At 48.1% G+C, this 19,483-nt stretch overlaps 1 protein-coding gene across 1 annotated transcript; it reads right to left on the bottom strand.

The window, feature by feature from the left end:
* Window positions 1-510: 510 nt before the first annotated feature.
* On the bottom strand, window positions 511-18,125 carry LOC119212946 (heparan sulfate glucosamine 3-O-sulfotransferase 3B1-like). Its single transcript, XM_037463829.2, has 2 exons — window positions 17,313-18,125; window positions 511-3,373 (listed from the first exon to the last, which is right to left on the bottom strand). The coding sequence occupies exons 1-2, from the start codon at window positions 17,891-17,893 to the stop codon at window positions 2,755-2,757; spliced, it is 1,200 nt and encodes a 399-aa protein (XP_037319726.2). The 5' UTR covers window positions 17,894-18,125; the 3' UTR covers window positions 511-2,754.
* Window positions 18,126-19,483: the final 1,358 nt, after the last annotated feature.

A 19,483-nucleotide genomic window follows, 5' to 3' on the forward strand; every position in this document is an offset into this window, starting at 1 on the left:
GAATGTGGCGATCACATCCAGACCTATTCTGCCCACTTTGGGATTCTTGCATTTTAACATATTTAATAATATCTAGTAATCATAGATGATAGATTTTTCTTGCAATATTATTCACGCTGTTGAGAATGCGTATACATATTTGTGATGTGATTACTGTAAAGGGTCTTAAATTCAATTTAATTATTTTTAAATATTTTTCAAAACATGACATAGTGAAACTTTTTAAACCAAAATAAATTTAAGGCAGAGCTTTAAGTAGCGCAAATGAAAAATACTTCAGAAAACAATGAATGAAGAAAAAGTCAGGCACAAGGGAATTTTTGGTAAAATATATACTTTTTTATTTATTTCTTCATACAAAGAAATATTTTAAATGTTCAGTATTTAATCATCTAGAAACATTTGTTTCATTTTGCTTTTTGCATTGTGTAAAATTAATTCCTTTGATGTACATACCACAAAATACTTGATTTACATGTTGTTTCACTTTTGTACATACAGATCTGCTAGTCTAAATATTATATGTGGGTAAAACAAACATTTGTAACATTTTTAGATCTCACAGCAGGTTGAATAAAACTCAACCATAACCGATGCAGCAACACGGAGTAAACCCATGAGTGCAAGTAGTTTTTTTTTTCTTCCATATATTCCCCTCAATTACATGAACCTGACCGGAATTCAAATGCCATTCCATCAATTACAGTGGAAATGTCAGACTTTCCTTCCAGAATATGACAGCTCGCTGAGAGAGGTCATCATAAATGCTTTCTTTTTAATAATACAAAATTGCACTAAGAAGAAAAGGAGATGAAGGCTTTCTCTCCATAAATCCTCACTCAGAGTACCTTTGCTCAAACTGAGTGAACGTAAAGAATGGCACTACAGCAAAAACCTCCATCTCCCCTCATCCCAAACATTGGTTGGAGGCTAAACCAGGCAGCTGGTTTAAACTGGAAAATAAGTGAAATAGCTGAATTGGGTTCATGACAAGAGTAGGCTGACTGTGTTGTGTGGATATTTAAAGAGGCACACCAAGTTTCCTTACTTGAAAACAAGAGAGACACAATCAAATGTGACTTTAAACTATGACGGAGTGACAATCTGATCTTAGAAATGGACTTTTAGTGTGAGGATAGATTGTGTACATTCAGTCTTGGCCCTGCTTAAACACATACAGCCCTCCTCTGGATGCTAATTATCCCTTACCATTATCCCTGCATTTTTATGCGTGCCACAACATTGAGCATAGCATAGCATAGCGTAGCACAGCGTAGCATAGCGTAGCGTAGCATAGCATAGCATAGCATAGCAAAGCGGGGCCGTCTCCGTTATATACGGGCCAGCCGCTGCACACCAAAGAATGATAACCACGCATTCTCTCCCTCTTGCATATCAACAATTCAAGTAGAATGACAAAAACACAGAACTGGTGTAGGGGGACTAGGGGGTGGGGGGGGGGGAGGGGCGCGCAAAGATAGCAACTCAAGCTGCGTGAAATGTTATACCAACCCAGCGGTTGGGGGCGAAGGTGTGACTGAATAAGGCATAAAGTATATAGGCCATGGAAGATGGCACATGGGGTTTTCTTACAACACCAGAGAGGTTAGACACTGACGCCCCCCCCGCGCACCGCCTGAGGCAATTCTTGCCATTTTGCGAGGGCATCACAGAAACCTTTCCTCTTGCTTTGATGTCTTTAGTCTGGGATCGGAGGAGCGGCCCGGTGGACTTTCAGTTAAGCCAAGTTGGTGTGATCTTTTTTTACCTTTATGCTGGATTCCCGACAGGTATTCCTCACCCAAAAGATGTGTCATTTGTTTATTTTTAAGTGGAAACAAGGCACACACACGGCCTTCCCCTGACCCCCTCGGCGCTGCGCCTCGGCAAATCAAATGCCTCTCAAGGAAATGGGATTGAGACTTTGTGCGACCTTTGAACTCAGCGGATAGGGCAGAGAGCCTGGCCCTCAGCCCGACGCCGCCTCTAATGGGGAGCCGGAGAGCGGCGGGCCCGATCGATCTGCCAGTTACCTCTACCCGATTAGCATAACGTTAACACGGGCCCTTATGTGGTCCTGGGGATGGGATTTAGCGTTTGATGGATGGGTCATTCATTAGAGCGGGCAGCGGGAGCACCCAGAATGAAAGGGCAGCTGTTTTGCTTTAAGCATGAGTGACACAATGAGGATCAATTAGGCCCATTGATCTGAACGGTTATCGAGTGGAAAGGGACACGAGGTCTGCGGCCCGGTGGAGGGGGAATCGGATCGCGGCGAAACGCGCTACAGAGAGAATCACCCTCACGAGGAGAGGGTTCGGAAAAAGGATGACGGTATGATGCACGTATGAACGAGGGCGCTGCTGCGTGAGCACTCTGTACCCGTAATGTGGTGCTTTTATACTTTCCGCAAACGCTTCAGTCAAACGCTGATTATCTGCATTTTTCGACGCACCAATGAATCCGCAGAGTGTACAGGACCACGGGGAGGGAGGGTGAGAGAAGTCAAGATTTAAAATGAGGAATGTTAGAAACAACATGTGGGCCAGATGTTATGTACAAATATGGTTAGGCAGCTTAGTGAATTAATTGCTTTGAAATAAAAATAAATTATTATAAAATAGATTTCTGTACATTTTACATATATATAGCAATATCTCCACGTCTTGCCATTGAATTACAGAAGAGAAAAAAAAAAAAAACTTGTTGACCAACCGACAATTTTTTTGTTGGTTGTCTTTCATGATTTTCCCATCAATCCCAACCAAAGTTATGCCCCGTCATCTGGTAGAACTTCATGTTGAAGGGCCGGTAGAAGTCCCGTAGCCGCTGCACCACCTCGGGGTCGATGTTGGGGTGGGTCCGCCCTTTGGTCTTGCCCAGGCAGTGGGGCTTGCTGCTGCCCTCGGCTTTCTTGAGGCACGGGAAACCCTTGGTCTGGTTGAAGTAAAAGTGCTTGTCCGTGATGATCCTCTTGAGGCCCAGGAAGTCCTGCACGCGGCCCAGCTCTCCGGCCGGGTCGCTGATCAGCCGCTCGCCGCTCACAAACAGGATCTGCTCCATGGGGAAGTACTGCAGCCAGTTGTCCAGGTGCTTGGCGTAGATGCCGATCTGCACGGCGCTCCACGAGGTGTCGATGAGCCCCGTGGTCCTGTTTTTGAAGGTGAGGCTCTCGAAGGAGGGGATGTCGGGCTTCTTGGACAGCGTCTGCGTGTAGTCCGAGATGGCCCTGGTGACGGGGTCCCTCACCACCACGATCACCTTGGTGTCCCGGGACATGGCGGCTATCCTGGACGGAGCCTCTCTGGTCACAAAGTAGCTGGGGGTTTTCTCCATGGTGATCTGGCCCTCCAGAGTCTTGGGCATCAGCTCCCTGAGAGGAAAAGAAGACACCAAAAAAAAAAAAAAAGAGGTCAGGAAAAGGAGGTAAGGTTGGAGCAACATCTTGCATAATGTAATCAAGTTGATGGTTGTTGTGTAATCAATGACTCACTGAGCCTGTTGAGCCTCATTATAGAGCTTTAAACCCTAAAGTATTCGTGCAGGCAGCTCTCCAACATCAACATGCTCACTCACTCATGAGATATCTCACTTCTGACAGAAAACAGAGAACTAGTTTACTAAATAATTAAAAACAGGGCGACATTTACAGGAATTCCCAAACATGACCATCTAAGAAATTAACCATATCAGGGATTAGGAAGTGGGTCTTCCCTCTGTTATGGCTACTCAATTCTCTCTCTTCCTATTTGCATCTAACCTGTTTTTAATTTAATGAATTGATTGTTTTTTTTATTGTTTTCATTCTAATTATCCTTTAAATGCATTTGTAATGGTCTATTATGTCGTGTGTCGATTCCACTACGGGGCGCGTCTTCCCTGAGCCCGTCTTTGCTCAACCTCATTGCTGGATGCAACGTTCCAAAGTGGTCGGACTTAATCAAAATTACCCCCTCGGGGCAAAAAATTTCCCCTGCTGACTCAGGCATAGGCATAGCCACACCACGGTCACACCCACCCCCACCAACTAAACAGCAATTATTTATTTTATTAAATCAAACAAACAGTGCTGAAAGATGAGGATTGTTTCAAAAGGATTCCGGGTTGCGTTTAGTTTTGGGTGCGGGACGCACTGGCCGGTGGGTCTTCACACAGATATGTTACATGCAGACATATATTTAAGAGGCACTCGAGAACAACTCTCGAGTTTTGAAGGAAAAGGCGCCGTGCTGTGAGTTCGGTTTCACAACCCGGGGGCCGACCGCAGCGTCTCGATTACAGTGGAGGCGATAAGAGCGGTTTGACTGATATTGGGACCAAATTGTCTTTCCGCCCCTGAAGTGCTGAAAGACAATTTGTATGTGACGTACACACGGGATCAAACGTTTTGTTTACGGTGCAATCCGAACGGGACGAGTTTGGATTGTGGACTGTAAAAGAGGAATAAAAAAAAATAATAATTGACGATTGGACACGGACATCCCCAAGAACTGAAAACAAGCAGTTTAAAGCACTCGAAGGAGAAACAAGATAACCTCAGGCACTTATTGGTGTCAGCGTGCTCTCGCAGATAAGAGCCTTTTTGTACTCCTAAGCCTCGCCTTTGTAGTTAAAGCTAAGGCACTGATACACCATTGTTTGCTATTGCGGTCGATCCCATCGAAACGCTGTGCAATCCCACAGAGAGCAGAGAAAGGTAAAAGATGTCGAAACTACAAGTGTTGGACACATCCTGAAACGCTCTGAAGGTCCGTAGTGCTCGATTCTTCCCCAGAGCTCCAGCTGCCCGGCAGAAATGTTCTCTAAAAGCCGGAATCTAGTTCACGTCCGTCCAGCTCATGGCTAATTCATGCATCATGGTCTTCATCAAGGCACATGTTTGTGTGCAAGAAAGAACCGGTGAGGAGAGAGGAGGGGAAAATGCTATAGGGTAACCCCCGGTAACCAGTAAAACGGCTGTTTAATCCTTATGCAGTGCCAGTGATCTAATTATGATAATATCTTCCTGACACATCGGAGGGGTGAATGGAGTAGATGGGGGGGGGGGGGGGGGGGGTGGAGGGATTTTTCCAAAAGCTCATTCAGCCCCCCCCCCCGACTGGGATCGTAAATAAACAAGCCGGCAATCTAACCTCAGTTTTATTATTCGAAACAAGTCAAGTGTCTTGTGTGCGTGCGACAAATCATGGGTGATGATGACATGCAGCGATAACACCAGCAGGTCAGGAGCGGGCGGGGGAGGAGGGGGCGGGGGGGGCAAAGGTTCTGAGTGAACCCAGCGTTCTGTTGCATTTGGATTCATCCATTTCATTTTGCACATCTTTAACACCGGATTGCTAGTGAGCTCGGCTCATTAACACCCTTTGTAAATAAAACACACACACGACATGCAGTTTTATGCTCTACTACTTCATGCAGGTTATTCCTGGACTACACGTAAACAACTCATCATAAGCGTGATCAGTGGAATTTTTTATGCCACAACTTAAAAAAAAAAAACTCAAACGCCGTTCTCTCGCTTTTTGTTATTCGTGTTATTCTGAGCTAACATACAAAAATAAAGAGTACAGAGACGAGGCAAATGGCTCGCCATCTAATCCGATTTCCACATGACAATGTGGCGTGGCGTGGAGATAGGGAGGAGGACCGAGTTACAATGTGCATAGTGATAGATTATGCTGATCCAAGCTCGGGGATTTCTTCTTTTTTTTTCCACAAAAATCAAGTGTTGGGGGTTGGAGAAGCATTAAAAAAAAAGGAGATGGTTGGACAGCGATGGAGAAAGAAAGCAGTGAGGAAACCCCTGAAGAGCGCCAAATTCACAACAGGAGCCCCCCCCCACCCCACAGCCCACCCTCAAAACAAAAAATCTCCACCCCTGACTTAACCCGCTGCCTCGGTCAAAGAGGCGAAAATACAAGGCAGGCAGAGAGAGAAAAGAGACGAGCGGAGGGCATTTTTAGTGGGACAAGTAGCTCTTGGAGGAACAATGGCTATTATGCTCCTTTTTGATTTATGAGGTGCTGCTTTCAAAGATTCCGTCAGCAAACAGGCAACCCTGTGACAACGGGCTCCTCTTTTTTCCTGCCTTTCTTTGAAAGTGAGCCATTGTCCTCCCGGGCGACGGGGTGATCGGGCCAGCGGTCAGGGCAGCGGGGGGGGGGGGGGGTGGAGGAAAAAGAGGGAGGCGGAGAGGGGGACGCTTATCAAGGGGCCGAGTGGAGTCCTTTCTCAACCTCGAGTGAGAGGAGGCCTGTTGGAGAGCTCTTGAGTGGAGCGTGTGCCGACACTGCTCAGCAAACATCGGCCCGTCCCCCGTCCCCCCCCCCCCCGGTACCGAGGACGCCACAGTCCCGATTCTCTCCCAACTGCATGCCCTCTTGACGAAGTTTCAAAGAGTCACCTCGCCATTTTTCTTGTCAGGCGCAAAGAATTACCACCCCCCCCCCCCCCCCCCCCCATTTTCCTTGTGCGACCGCTCCTTGAAAAAAACGGTTCCGGGGACCCAATCCTCCGGCCTGTCGGCGTCTTTCGGGCCATGGAGAACATTTCAAAGTCAAGAGACATGCCAGAAACAGCGATGAGACACAAAGCAGATGCCCCTGTCACATGACAGCGTCAAATGGGAGCCGGCCCCGAGTGGCCCTTTGGCCCCGTGTTTTTTTTTTTTTTTTTCAGAGCCCTCATCCCGCCGGAGATAAACGGCAGGCAGGAAAAAGGGGTTATTTCTGTCTGGTGCTTGTGCCTCCCCTCCTGTCACGTTTGATTTGACGGTAACGGGCTGACGCTGAGCTCGCACAGGGGTCCCTGACAAAAAGCCCGCTTTGCGCTTGCACATGCAAGCTGATATTCTGTTCGATACCAAAGGGTTTCCAATCGCCCCATGTGCCCGAATATTTTTTGTCTCAATGTTTTTTGTTTTTCTTTCTGCATTTGAATCTCAAATTAGGGTTCGCCTATTTGAATACAGATAAATCCGAGGGCAACTTTGTATCCACCGGCGAGCGGAGGGTGCGGCTCGACTCCTGTGGGGAATTTAAGGCTGAAGACGGGCTCGTTTCTAGGGCTTGAAGACCCTGGAGTGTTACCTCCCCGACCAAAACAACACGGGTCTCAGAGGAGGCAGAATTAATCAAAAACAAATCAAACCAAATCCGCCGCTTTCGGGTAATCAAGCAGACTCCACGTCATGGACTCCTTTTCATCTAAAACACCCGACAGCCTCTCCTCCATTGATCCCAACCCCCCCCCCCACGACCCGCTGACAATCAGGCCTCGAGGTCCGATAGCAAAGTGACACTTCACACAAGTGGGTAGACGGGAGAGGGAGGAAATGAGGGAAGAGGTACTGAAAGGCTCTCTTTCTTGTCCAAAAAAAAAAAAAGGGGCCTCTTGCCCGAGCCCTTCACACGAAGTAAATGCGCTGGACGTAGGAGCGTTTACAAGATAACACAAAGAAACACCCTTCTCATTGGATGATAAAGATCTTGAGCGGCACAACGTGCCATAAGTTCTTTCATACTTTCAACGGTCGGAGGAAACGAGCGCTATTGAGCGCAAGCGGAATGCATGCGACGCATGGGAGGACTCGCTCTTCCTGTTCCTGGTGCTGGAAACCCCACATGCAGATATGGAGGGTTCCTGGCAGGACCCCGGCATTTTGGAAATACGCTTCTCTGTGCCTGGAGTCTGACATTATATATATTAACCACAGAGCTTTGGCTGTAAATTAAAAATAATAGAGAAGAGGGAGAAGCTTCATCTGGCCTCTCTTTGAAGCCCTTGGAGGGGACTCCAGGTGTTACAATGTGGCCACTTGGAGCTTTTTGACGGTTCATTTCCTGGCTGAGGAGAGCCAGAGATCTCCTAAGGAACTGCGTCCCCCAACGTCTCACGCGCCAGCGTCTCCTACATGTGTCCGTCACACCGGTTGGTGAATCGATATCCCATATCGATATCCGATGAGCCCAGAGTGATGCTGCTGATGCTGCTGCTGCTGCTACACCTTCACTCGACCCGATCAGAGTCATCTGTCAGGACCCCTCCCCGTGCCCCGAGGTTTTCAAAATTGAAAGGCTTCACTGAATAATGGAGTCACTGGAAACTGGGGAAAGGTGGCCCGAGTGGAAGCCCCTCCGAATCAGCGGTCTGCTGAAAGGATTAATAATGCACGGCGACCTGGTATCGCACGCACGGAGCTGGGTGGGATGGTGCAGTTTTCAGGAGGGGGGCTGTTGGAGACATTTATCTTTCTTTCAGGTATCTGGGGCCCGGGTTTCTTTGGAAGCAGCTGGAGGTGCTAACACAATCATTTCTTTCCCCTGGGTGGACGAGTCCTTCTCGTTTCCCCGTCGTTATATTCCAAGACATCTCTGCACAAACAGAAACTTTATTTTATTAAGGGATTATATTTTCAAAGATTTGGTCACTGGGGGGGGGGAAGAGTCTGTTCAAGTCAAAACGCTCCGGCTATGTTAAAGTGTCCAAGTGTCCAAGAAGTTATGGAAGTTCTGAACATGTCTACAAAACAAAAGACAAAAGATCTGCGTGTGGGACGACCGGATCCGGGGTCACAGTGTTATGCAGCAGCTTCCATTTAAAGCTTTTCCAGAACAAACTGGTATCGAGCCTTCATCTCGTTTCTTTTGCTCGGTGACTCTTTGACACCCGAAGCTCTGCGCCAGAGTCCTGATCTTGGATCTCGGAAACGCAGCTCCGAGACCCCTCAACTCCATCAAGAGGTTACACGGTGTCAGAGCAGCCTGGGAAGCTACTGACCCTGCGTGTAAACAATGCCGTTAACCCCCGAACGACGCAAAACCCATCCGTCATTTTTCCACGGGAAATCGGGGGGGGGAGTCACGCATTTGCCCGAGTGGAGCAGTTTCTTATCGTAACGTCTCCTGCAGAGTGTGCGTTTAAGAGAAGCGGCGTGAATCACGGAGAGAATGCGAGTGAGTGAGGGAGCGAAAAAAAGACAGAAAAAGGGGGGAGAGAAAGGGAGTCAAGCCTTGCGGTCGCAGACCTTCCAGACCCGGGGTTTGGACTCCTACCCAGTCTGGTTTTGGCGGCAACATCAGACACTAGAGAAGTAGGATAAATAAATAGAGAACTAACCGCCATATATGTCATGGACTACATGGGGTCAGACACCCCAACAGCATATTACCCCCAGCCACCGCTTTCAGACGGACCCCCATGACATCCTGAAACTACTTAAGTGAGGCTGAGCCTCTCATGTGGTCGCCTTGTGATGGGCAGCATCACAGAGGCCTGACAAGTACACATTATTCATTTCGGTGAGTGATTATCTTTTTTTTCTTCTTTTTTACCACTCGGGAAGAAAAAAGAAATCTGTTTTTTTTTGCGTGTATTTGCAGCTTTTTGGCACGTTTGGAAAACAACGAAGCCGCGAGAGTGTTTCTCAAAGCCGGGACCCACATCAGCCCGGCATGCGGCCGTGGACGGCTGCGAGGAACAAGCGAGTGTTAATAACCCCGCAGTGAAGCGAAGTAGTCCACCGACATGTGGTATAAATAAAACAGAGGAGCCGGGGGGGGGGGGGGGGGAGGCACGGCGGAGGGTAAGCAACTAGAAGAGGCCTCCTCGGCTTTCAAGAGGAGCAAAAGACCAAAAAGAAGCTAAATGTTTCTGGCTCGAGAGAGAGAGGGGAAAAGATCGCGTCTTTTTTGGGGGAGGGAGGGTAACGCCTAACCCGTCCCACGCGACAAAAACGCTGCACAGGTCACCTGACGCCGCCTCCGCGACCAGCAGGCCCATCCCGAGGGCGCGCGGTTCGGGGGCCCTGGCGCTGGCGCTCTCTGTTAAAGCGGCCCAGGGTTCGTTCAGCGCTCGCCGTCCTCGCTAATCGGCGTGTTTGCGGCGGGTGTGTTTGCTCAGGGTGTCAGCGCGCGGCTAGCCACACATTCCAGCGCTCCGTCAGGAGCGGGCGGCGTCAGCAGCGGCTGACAGCTCGGACCGCTGAACCGTGACGGGACGAAAAGAAAGCACAACAACAACAACAACAGGGGAGGCAACCGTCAAGGGCTGCAGGTGGAGCGTGTGTGTGTGTGTGTGTGTGTGTGTGCGTGCATGCATGCATTTCTGGGTGTGCAGGCAGAATCAGCCAGTCTGACTGATTTCCTGACACTTGACATGCACCAAGAGGCCCCCCCCCCCCACACCCCCGACTCCTTGATCTAGCTACAGCAAAGATGAATAAAAGATGTAACAGACTGGAGAAGAACGTGTACAGGCTACATGCCACCACCCCCGCTCCCTAGATGCACACGCACACACACACACACACACACACACACACACACTCAGAAAGAAAGGGAGCGAGCTGCTTTGCATCCTGTTTGAATTGCCTGTCATCTGTAACTGCCTGCACACCTTTTTGAAGACAGGTGAACTCCAAAAGCGTGCGAGAAAGAGGGGATTTCCTCTCCACTGTATGTCACTCCGTGTTTAGACTCTTATTATTTTGCTTTACTTTTTTCTTTTCTTTTGATTGCTCACAGCAGCAGCTGCTGTCGCAGGTTAATGGTTTACAAATTCCCCAAAGGCAGCCCGGCCTCCCGAGCCAACGTATAATTAGCTGAATCGAGTAACGCGGCGATTAACCTTCACCTTCCAGGCGAGCAAAGAGTGGCAGCAGAGCTCCTCGGGCCATCCTGCAGTTTTCTTTGGATTTGAGCCTAGATTCTGTCTCTCCCCCCCCGCTGCATCGCAGAGCCCCGCGAAGACGAGATAACTACCGCCAAAGAACGTCGGGGCGTCGCCTTTTGACCGCCTCTGCCACGGAGGCGCTGCTAAACGTTGGTTCCAGTGTCTCGTCGTCAAATATTCTATCTATCAGTGGGCCTCTCGGCGAGACCCGGGACAAGATCCGCTCCAAGTCCGTGTGAGGAAGCGCTTCTGTGGAAGGCAGCAGGCGTGAGATATAGTGGAGAAGGAGTAGATTAAAACTGGATGTCAGCTCTTGGCAGAAGGCTTCAGAGGATGTTTGTTTTCGGTTTTTTCCACAAGAAAACTGTCGCCAAGTGCAGAGTTTGCTAAATTTCACAATTGACAAAAATCTGAGAGTCTAATTTGGATCAAATATGCAAAGAGAAAGAAAAAAAACAAAGGCTACTTGTGCCATATTTCTTTCCATGTGGGTAAGCACACTCTAGTTGATGATGGTGTATCTTCAAAAAGGCCATTTTTGCAATGTTAAATAAAGCGACAGAGTTTAAGAGCATGTTCCTGAATCCACAACTAAACCTTTCAGGTCACATAACATTTTTGGATATCCTTTTTTGGGGGGGGGAGGGGGGGGTTTCTGAGCAGAGCAGAAATGTAGCAGTTTTAATAGCAATGTGGCACTTCTGTGTTTCTAAAAGGTTCAACGGGCGGTTTCCAGATTCTGATCAGTCAAACCAGGGGGAAAAAAAACTACTCGTCGTGGTGAAAGAAATGATTGGAAGAGAGTCGAGTTTGGCCAGGTTGTCTTGGCACCGGCGCTGAAGTGTTCTTACAGCTCTTCAGAGAGTTGGGGGAGCGCCTCTCAATGGGGAGAGAGTGACGAGTGTCAAGCCGCCGCGGCGCAGGGAGACAACTCGGGGGCTTCTAATGAGGCGCCGCTCTTTTACTGCCAAGCTAACGGGAACCTCGGGAGACCTCAGCCGCTCCCTCTCCCCGTGTGTGTGTGTGTGTGTGTGTGTGTCCTCTTCCCAGAGGCAGACAACACGCTAATGGCTACCTCAGGGACTCTATACCTGGGACAAGTGAAGCGTCACAGGTTTTTTTTTTTTTTTTTTTTTTCCTCGTCCTCACTTTCTCCTTCGCTAAGTTCTCTCTTTTCGGGGAAAGGCCAGCGAGGAGTTTCCGACTATCTCCAACAGCGAGTGATTAACAGGAGCAGGAACATTAGAGGGGTGTCTCCGGTGGGGAAACTTTTTAAAATGCGCTAACGAGGCCTCACTCGGCAGCAATGAATGACCATTGACTTTGGAGGGAGGATGTGTTCTGACATGTGGAACAACATCCAAATCATGGCCTCGTTAAAAGTGGGCCTAATCCACACGGGGGAGGGCATTACATTTCTTCACCGGTATATTTTAATGTTGTTGTTGTTGTGCGGCTTTGAACTGTAGAAAAGAAGAAAAAAACACGATGAGGCTTGTGTGAGCGTGAATGAGCAGTGTTTTTTCCCCAAGGAGGATCCGGTCTGTGGCGGCCATATTGTCTTTACTTTAGCGACGTGGGCAGTGCTCACCGGACACCATCAGGAGGCGACGTGGGGTAGACAGGGGGGGGGGGGGGGGGGGGGGTGGCGTGGGTCACTCTCTTGTACACAATGACCAAAAGCTTCTCTTAAGGAAAGGGCCACTCGCAGCAAACTCCCCGCCCAGGAACGCCACGGACCGAGCATGACACGTGACACTGTTCTGACACAACCAGCAGAGCGAGTGCACAGCTGGAGAACCGGGGAGGGGGGGGGGGGGGAAGCTGCTCATACGGGACGGATTGGAGGGTGACGTCTGGGGGTGGCACAGAGGCACAGTTGGAAACCGATGGTTCTTTTTGGGTGGAGGACGTGGACCCTGCTGTCAGCTGGGGCGGTTGACCAGGCCGCTCCGTCCCACAAGGGAGGGGGGGGGGGGGCCGCGGAGTTCCGGGGGGAAATCAGGAAACAATCGACAGCGCCAAAAAGGATCACGTCATCTGGATCCAGCTTTGTCTTCTCTAGAACTGTAACCAGATTAGAGCGACTCAATGCTTCGGTGCTCGCTCGAGTTTCACAAACCCGAGCAGCAGATCAACGCAACTCCTCAGAGCTCCAGGGCCGTCACGCTCTTGTGGAACGGCCCGGGAACATCCCCAGCGGGGGCCCCCGTAGGTTTCCGGAGGCTCTGCAGATGGTCGACACACACACAGAACCCTGTCAGCGAGCAGACGCGGGGTTCTGACCCTTAGTCAAAGGCCCCTCCAATCAGGCCTGACCAATCAATACCGGCTCCCCTCCCCGAGGAGCGGGGCCACGCTGACATTATGCGCACGGCGTCTCAGCGCTCCCGTTCTTCAGCGGCTGGAGACGACGGCGATTACTCGTCGCAGCGCTTTAGGACATATCGGCTTTCAACACAACGTCCCCCGTGTGTGCAAACACTGGAGCAGAGGTTTGGTTTTTTTTTTTTTTTTTTTTTTGTGAGCGGGAACGATTTGATGCCCTTCACTGGGGCTCCAAAGGACCAGGTGGCCTTTTGGGTCCATTGAGGAAGGAAGGAAGGAAGGAAGGGAGGGCGAGGTCAGTGGCAACAGAGGGTGGATGGGTCACCTACATGGAAATAGGAGCACCCCTGTGGTGAGCAGATAAAAGGACGTGCACCCATCCAGAACTGTCCCTGCCATGGGGCTGGGAGCAGCAGTCTGACTCCGGCTCAACAACCACAAGTGGGGGGCGGACCGGGCCTTTAGATAGCGCCTTTCAAAACGGAGCAGACTTCCGCAAGTGTCTGATAGAGATTTGGAGCCTCTTTTCCAACAATGCCCCACTTGTTCCATTTGTGTGTGTGTGTGTGTGTGTGTGTGTGTGGTGCTCCGAGCAGCTTTTACTGACGCTGCTTTGCAGGTCTGTTTACCTCCACGGTGTTTTATCACTGACTAGATACAAAGCTTGACCAGAGAGAGAGAGAGAGAGAGAGAGAGAGAGACATCCTGCTCGGAGATGGCGCCGGATTTCAATCCCACCAGTCGCCCGACAGCGACTGGAGCCCAACCTTTGATCACCAACCACATCACAGGAGGGCTGAATATTGCATAGCTCCATGTGTGTGTGTGTGTGTGTGTGTGTGTGTCACACGTCCTCAAAGTGATATCCTATATCCTTATGAACGAGCGGCTCACAAACATTTCACCTTAACGGTTCCCTCTACGGTGAACAAATGTATTTATTTATTTTTGGACCAATAACTCACGTGTCGCGAGCCCAGAGCCCACTTACAGCCAAAACCACAGCACAGTCGTAGTGCATCCGAGGCCCTTCAATGGCCCATGGGGCTAAATGATAATACCAAGAGGGCGGCACGCGCCACAGACTGACCGGGCGAGCTGACGCGGGAGGCCACATGAGTTAGGAGTAAATAAAATACGTCTTGGTTGAGAGAACCAGAGTCAACTTTTAGCCGGGACCCTTGAAACTAAATATTGACACAACTAGATGCAACTGTTAAACCAAATGATTTGCTTTTTGCCGGCAGCTTTGGCGCAACCAGTAAAAATTAAATACTGAATGTCTTTTTTTTGGAGGATAAGGTGTCGATCTTTATAGGTTTTGTCTTGCTTTGAGAGGCGCAGAATTCAGCTTTCAACGTCGCTTTTTTTTGCCACAAAAGTCCTAATATTTTACTCATTTACTAATTGTATTTTTCAATTTTGCATAAGCAATACAACTGAATGCACCAGAGTCAGCTTACAGAATATTTGCATCTATTGTCCTTGTCCAGGGAGACAAGAAAAACACGGCCACACGACTTCTACACTACATGCAACAACAGGATACGTAATAGTACTTGAGTGTGACATAGCACATAGAAGCAGAAGGAGGACCAGAACATCTTCTAAACATACAAGTACCCGGATAGAACTGGATTATTGAGGTGTAACTTATATAACATATATGCTGAAAACGTGTACTTTTTATACTCTGCCGTTACTACGAGGCGACTCGACTCGCCCCAAACCACTAAACAGGTGCGGATAGAAAAAGAGCAACAAGGAACGGCGCGCCGCTGTTCACCCAGTCACACAGGCCTGTTGAGCTCTGACTGTGTGTGTGTGTGTCAGTTCATGCATGACCTCACTGTTAAAATGTGTACCTCCCGATACAAGGACCCCTCGGTCAAAAGCATGAATCGCGTGTTTGTCTTTCGGCGCACAAATAAAAAAACTGGTCAAAAGTGCATCACAAATCCACAATACGACTTGTTAACGCCACCTCCATTCAGCACGAAGCTTCCCCCCCCCCCCCCCAAGTCGCTTCTGCTCCCTTCTGTGGCTGCATTGACTCAGTGGAATTCCAGCTTAAAATGTGCCACCATTGAGGGAGGTGGGGAGCAGATGGGGGGGTGAACAATAGTGGACAGCAGAGAGATTGTGCAAAATGGACAAACAAGGAGAGGTGCATTGCTCAAGTCTAGCGCACACACACACACACAGTCTGTAAACCGCCTCCATAAATAATCAGATATCAGATAATATTCCCACAGAATTTACTGCAATTTCTCTTTTTTTAAACCCTTGTGTGGAACATTCCAGCGTTCATCTCTTGTATTCTGCTCGAGAAGTACATCATTTGTGTGTGAAGATTTCACTATTCTAAAAAAAAATAATTAAAAAACAAGTTGATTTTGACTTTTGCCTGGCGTAAACACCACTGTTTGTGTATCCTGCTGCAGCCTGAAATGCTTGAAACCAAACAAATTATCCAAAGTGTTCAAGTGTTCTCTTGCTTTTAATGCCGAATTTAAAAAAAAAGAAAAGAAAAGAAGAGTTCCCGGTCTGTTCCTGTGAGTCAGACTGAAGATATTATTTTTATTTTTTGGTGACAGCAAAAGGAAATGGAGTAAAATGAGATTTTGCCTAAGACAATATGCTTCCATTCCACTCCAGGATAAATGAAACCTTCAGTCGTGGCTTCTTTATGCGTCTCCAAAGGAATTAGATTTCATTAAAAAAAAAAAAAAAAAAACTAGCAGACGGCCCTTTACCCAGAAAAGCGCTCCGTGGGAGTGAAATAACAGAATCCCAAACTCCAAAAGCAAATCTGTGCCTCTATCAAAAGGCAGAGCAGGAAACTTCACACAAATCAAGGAAGATTCTTGAGTTTGAACTGTGCCAACACTGGTTTCCCCTTTGGATGATGTCACCCAACCCCGTCAATCAAGTCCGAGAAACTTTTTTTTATATCAGATGCGCGAAATCGTTGATAAAAAAAAAAAAAATACATTTCACCGTTTATCATGAAAATAAATTCTCCAATTTGAAGTGAAAACACAAAAGCCAATGAAGTGGTTTATGAACCTTAACCTTAACCCGTTTATTGGCTTGTAAAATAAACATAAGAAACGACGAGTCTGAATCGAACACGTTGTTATTAGATTAGAACAACTCGAGTAGCTCACTAGATCAACACTTTGTCATGGAAATGTAAAGGATAATGTTAGTTTGTCGACCTCTGAGGACGGTAAGCGGGTTTTAGTCACTTTTAGTCTTGGAGATCCCCTCCTTTTTCCTCGTGGATCCCTTTGACATAACGGTCAGACGGTTTTTAAGTGTCTTAGATAAGAACACTTAAAAATAAAAAAGCACGTAAGCAGTCTCTTGTTTTCAATCCTCGGAAAGTAAAATCAAAGAAAGTTTTGAAACTAGTTTTTGGACACACTGGGATCGTGTGCCATCCACGTTACGCAGAACCACGCGGCCAATATCCGCGTGAGGTCAAGTTTTTTTAATTAATGTATTTTTGATCACGAAGCTGAAATCAACAAAACTTTTACCATAAAATAAACCCGATTGAAATTGAACAAAAACGCTAAATATAAGAAAGAAGAAGAAAAAAAAAAACATGAGATCCACTAATGGCCCGATGGAAGCGGACAGAGGCGCCGCGGACACGTCAGCGCGGAGGTGCAGTGCTGCGCCGCGTCCAACAGAGATCACTGCGCCGCCCGGAGCGAGACCACAGATCAATACTTAAAATAAATAAATAACAAGTGTGCGACCATAACGTTAAATGACCTGATGCCATAAACGAGGTGAGATGACGTGAGCCAGCACCGTGAGGTGAAAAAAAAAGAAAAAGAAAAGTGCAGCTGGTCGTTGTAAATCTATTTTGATTTAGTTTCAAGTTTGACGTAAACTCCAAACTTGTTGGATAATTAATGAAGAAAAAAAAATGTTGAATATATCTAAATGTAATACTGTTATGGAGGTCCCCTAAATCCACTTGGAGCTAGTTAATTAGCCTGTTCATCTCCCAGCAACAACTACGGTGTAAATGTTCCTGGGAGTTGAATGAAGAAACCCTTGAAACTTCTCTGTAGAAACACAATAAATTAAATAAAACGTTGCGTTTTTTCCCACCACATTGGCTGACCGATCAATACCAGCACTGCGGGCTTTCCCCCGTAAAACACATTTTATGGAGCAATAAACTATCTACGCCTTCAAAATGTTTGTATTTATTTGCATTCTGCACGCAGCCACTCATCATCATCATCATCATCATCACCATCCAATCCCAACCGTGCACTGCGCTCGCGTACCTGTACCACTCCAGTCCGTTCTCGTAGTTGCGGTCGAAGAAGTGCGGCTCCGCTCCCACGGCCCTGATGTCCGGGTGGACCCGCAGGAACTCCAGCAGAGCCCGGGTGCCGCCTTTCTTCACCCCGATGATGATCGCCTGCGGCAGCTTCTTGCTGCCGGAGCCGTTGGAGAAGCTGGACATGGCGCTGGGCTCCGGGGCTCTGCGCGGATCCGCGCGCATCCCGTCCCACTCGTCGGCCCGCTCCGCCTCCAGCTCGTCGTTGAGCAGGTCCCTGGACGCCGCGGTCCTGACGGACGGCTCCTCGTAGTCGCTCTCCACGTCCTCCCACGGCTGCGGCTGGGCCAGCAGTCTGGACACCAGGTCCGCCCCGCCGCTCTCGGTCCTCTTGCCCGCGGCCGCGCCGGTCTCCTTGCCCCGGTGACCGTCCGCCACCACGCTGGGCATCGTGGAGCAGTAGCCCACGCAGGAGTACAGCATGTATACCCAGATTAAGAACATGATGCTGAGCAGGATTAGTTTCTTCTTCACGGGGCTGGACCAGAGGGCATACAGGCTGTGACAGACCGGGCTATATTCCATAAGCCTTACGGTTGAAAAGCATATCCCAGAGGCGCATATTGCCCGACTCTCACTCCCGGTGGCACCTCGACAATCCTCGCAAAATGACGCGCATTCTCTCCTAAAAACTTAACGCAAGAAACACCAAACGTGCACACAGCGGGTCTTCTCTAAGTGCACGATCACAGCCAGCGATAAATCCACGAATGAAATGCCATTGAGAGATTTGGCATCACAGTTTTTTTTTGGGGGGGGGGGGCTACAGCTGCTGCTGCTGCTGCTGCTGCTCCGGGATCATCGCAGGTTGGATGAAAAAACTCGCAGCCGGAGCACCAGATTTTATACGAGGGGACGTGACGTGGAGCGACAGCCGCGGCAGCCAATAGGCGCAGCAGAGGGGGACGTGCGGCCGGTGGTTGATGGGAGCGGGCCAATCGGAGCCAGCGGTGGGCGGGGTCAGCCGTGGGAGCCTCGGGTTGGAGAATTAGGAAGTGTGTGCGAAACTCTGCTGAGAGTTTGGAAAACTTTCTTATTTGGGCGCTGATGCCAATTAACTCTTTTTCCTCCCGTGGAGAAGCTGTTCGAAACAGTTCAGACGGCACTAAACTAATTTTGCCCGAGTTTGTATTTCGTTTTGAGTATTGCAAACTCTTTTATTGCAGCTTTTTTTTTTTTTTTAATTCGTGCGTTCTGTGAAATATAAATATAAACACACATGTGCTTCAGAAACAGGAGAACGAGTTTGGGGCAAAATGTCTCCGTTTGAATGTTGACTTTGTGAAACGCGATAGTCGGACTCTAAATGAGATGCGATGGAGACGTCACATTTTGTCAGTTTAAGCTCTTCTAATCACGTCCACACAATTAACCAGACAACTCTCCCCGACTGTTGGGACGGATACTAATTTATTACGTTTTATAATTAATTATATAATTCATTTTGTGCACGTGGTGATCGTTAATCCGAACAATTACGCCTGGATAAATTATGACGTTAATAAGGACTCGATAAAGCTTTATACCACGGGACACGGCAATGTTCATTATTTACACGTATTTTTCAATACCTTTTTTTTGGAAAACAACTATACACTAGAACGTTTCACAATGTATTTTTCAGACTCTCTTTCACGTATCATGTGTTTTAATTGAATGCGTTCTTTGCGCATTATGGAAACTTTCTTTGCGCCTCCAGCCTCTTTTTACGGAACAATGTTACACGACTTTCAAAGGTTGAAGGCTAAAACACAGGAGGCTGTTATATAAAGCTGAAATCACCTATTCAACATATCGGGCACCGAATATGTATATATAAATATAGGACACAAAGGCACCATGACGCAGTTCAATAGGCAGCACATTAGCACTGCGGCCAATTCATTATCGACCTTTCGTTTCCTTTGAAAATATTATACAATATTTGTCCGAGGAAAAATATGACCTTAATCATGGCTGAATATTTCTCATAACACTCTGCCCTGCGTCAAGCAAAAATAATCAAAAACCCTCATAATGAATGTTTTTCTGGACACAATTTAGTCGTGTTCCAAACGCAGGGCTGCACTGTTTAGAAATAGGCCCAGCTTTGAATAAAAAGCACATCATTGAGAA

This window comes from Pungitius pungitius, chromosome 21 (genome assembly GCF_949316345.1).
Source record: "Pungitius pungitius chromosome 21, fPunPun2.1, whole genome shotgun sequence".
In the NCBI taxonomy this organism is placed as follows: Eukaryota; Metazoa; Chordata; class Actinopteri; order Perciformes; family Gasterosteidae; genus Pungitius; species Pungitius pungitius.

Bases quoted from the DNA above. Each gene is read 5' to 3' on its own strand.
- LOC119212946 (XM_037463829.2), bottom strand. From the start codon at position 17,893: ATGGAATATAGCCCGGTCTGTCACAGCCTGTATGCCCTCTGGTCCAGC. The intron at 3,374-17,312 runs GTACGCGAGCGC...TTTTCCTCTCAG, and splicing joins AACGGACTGGAGTGGTACAG to GGAGCTGATGCCCAAGACTC.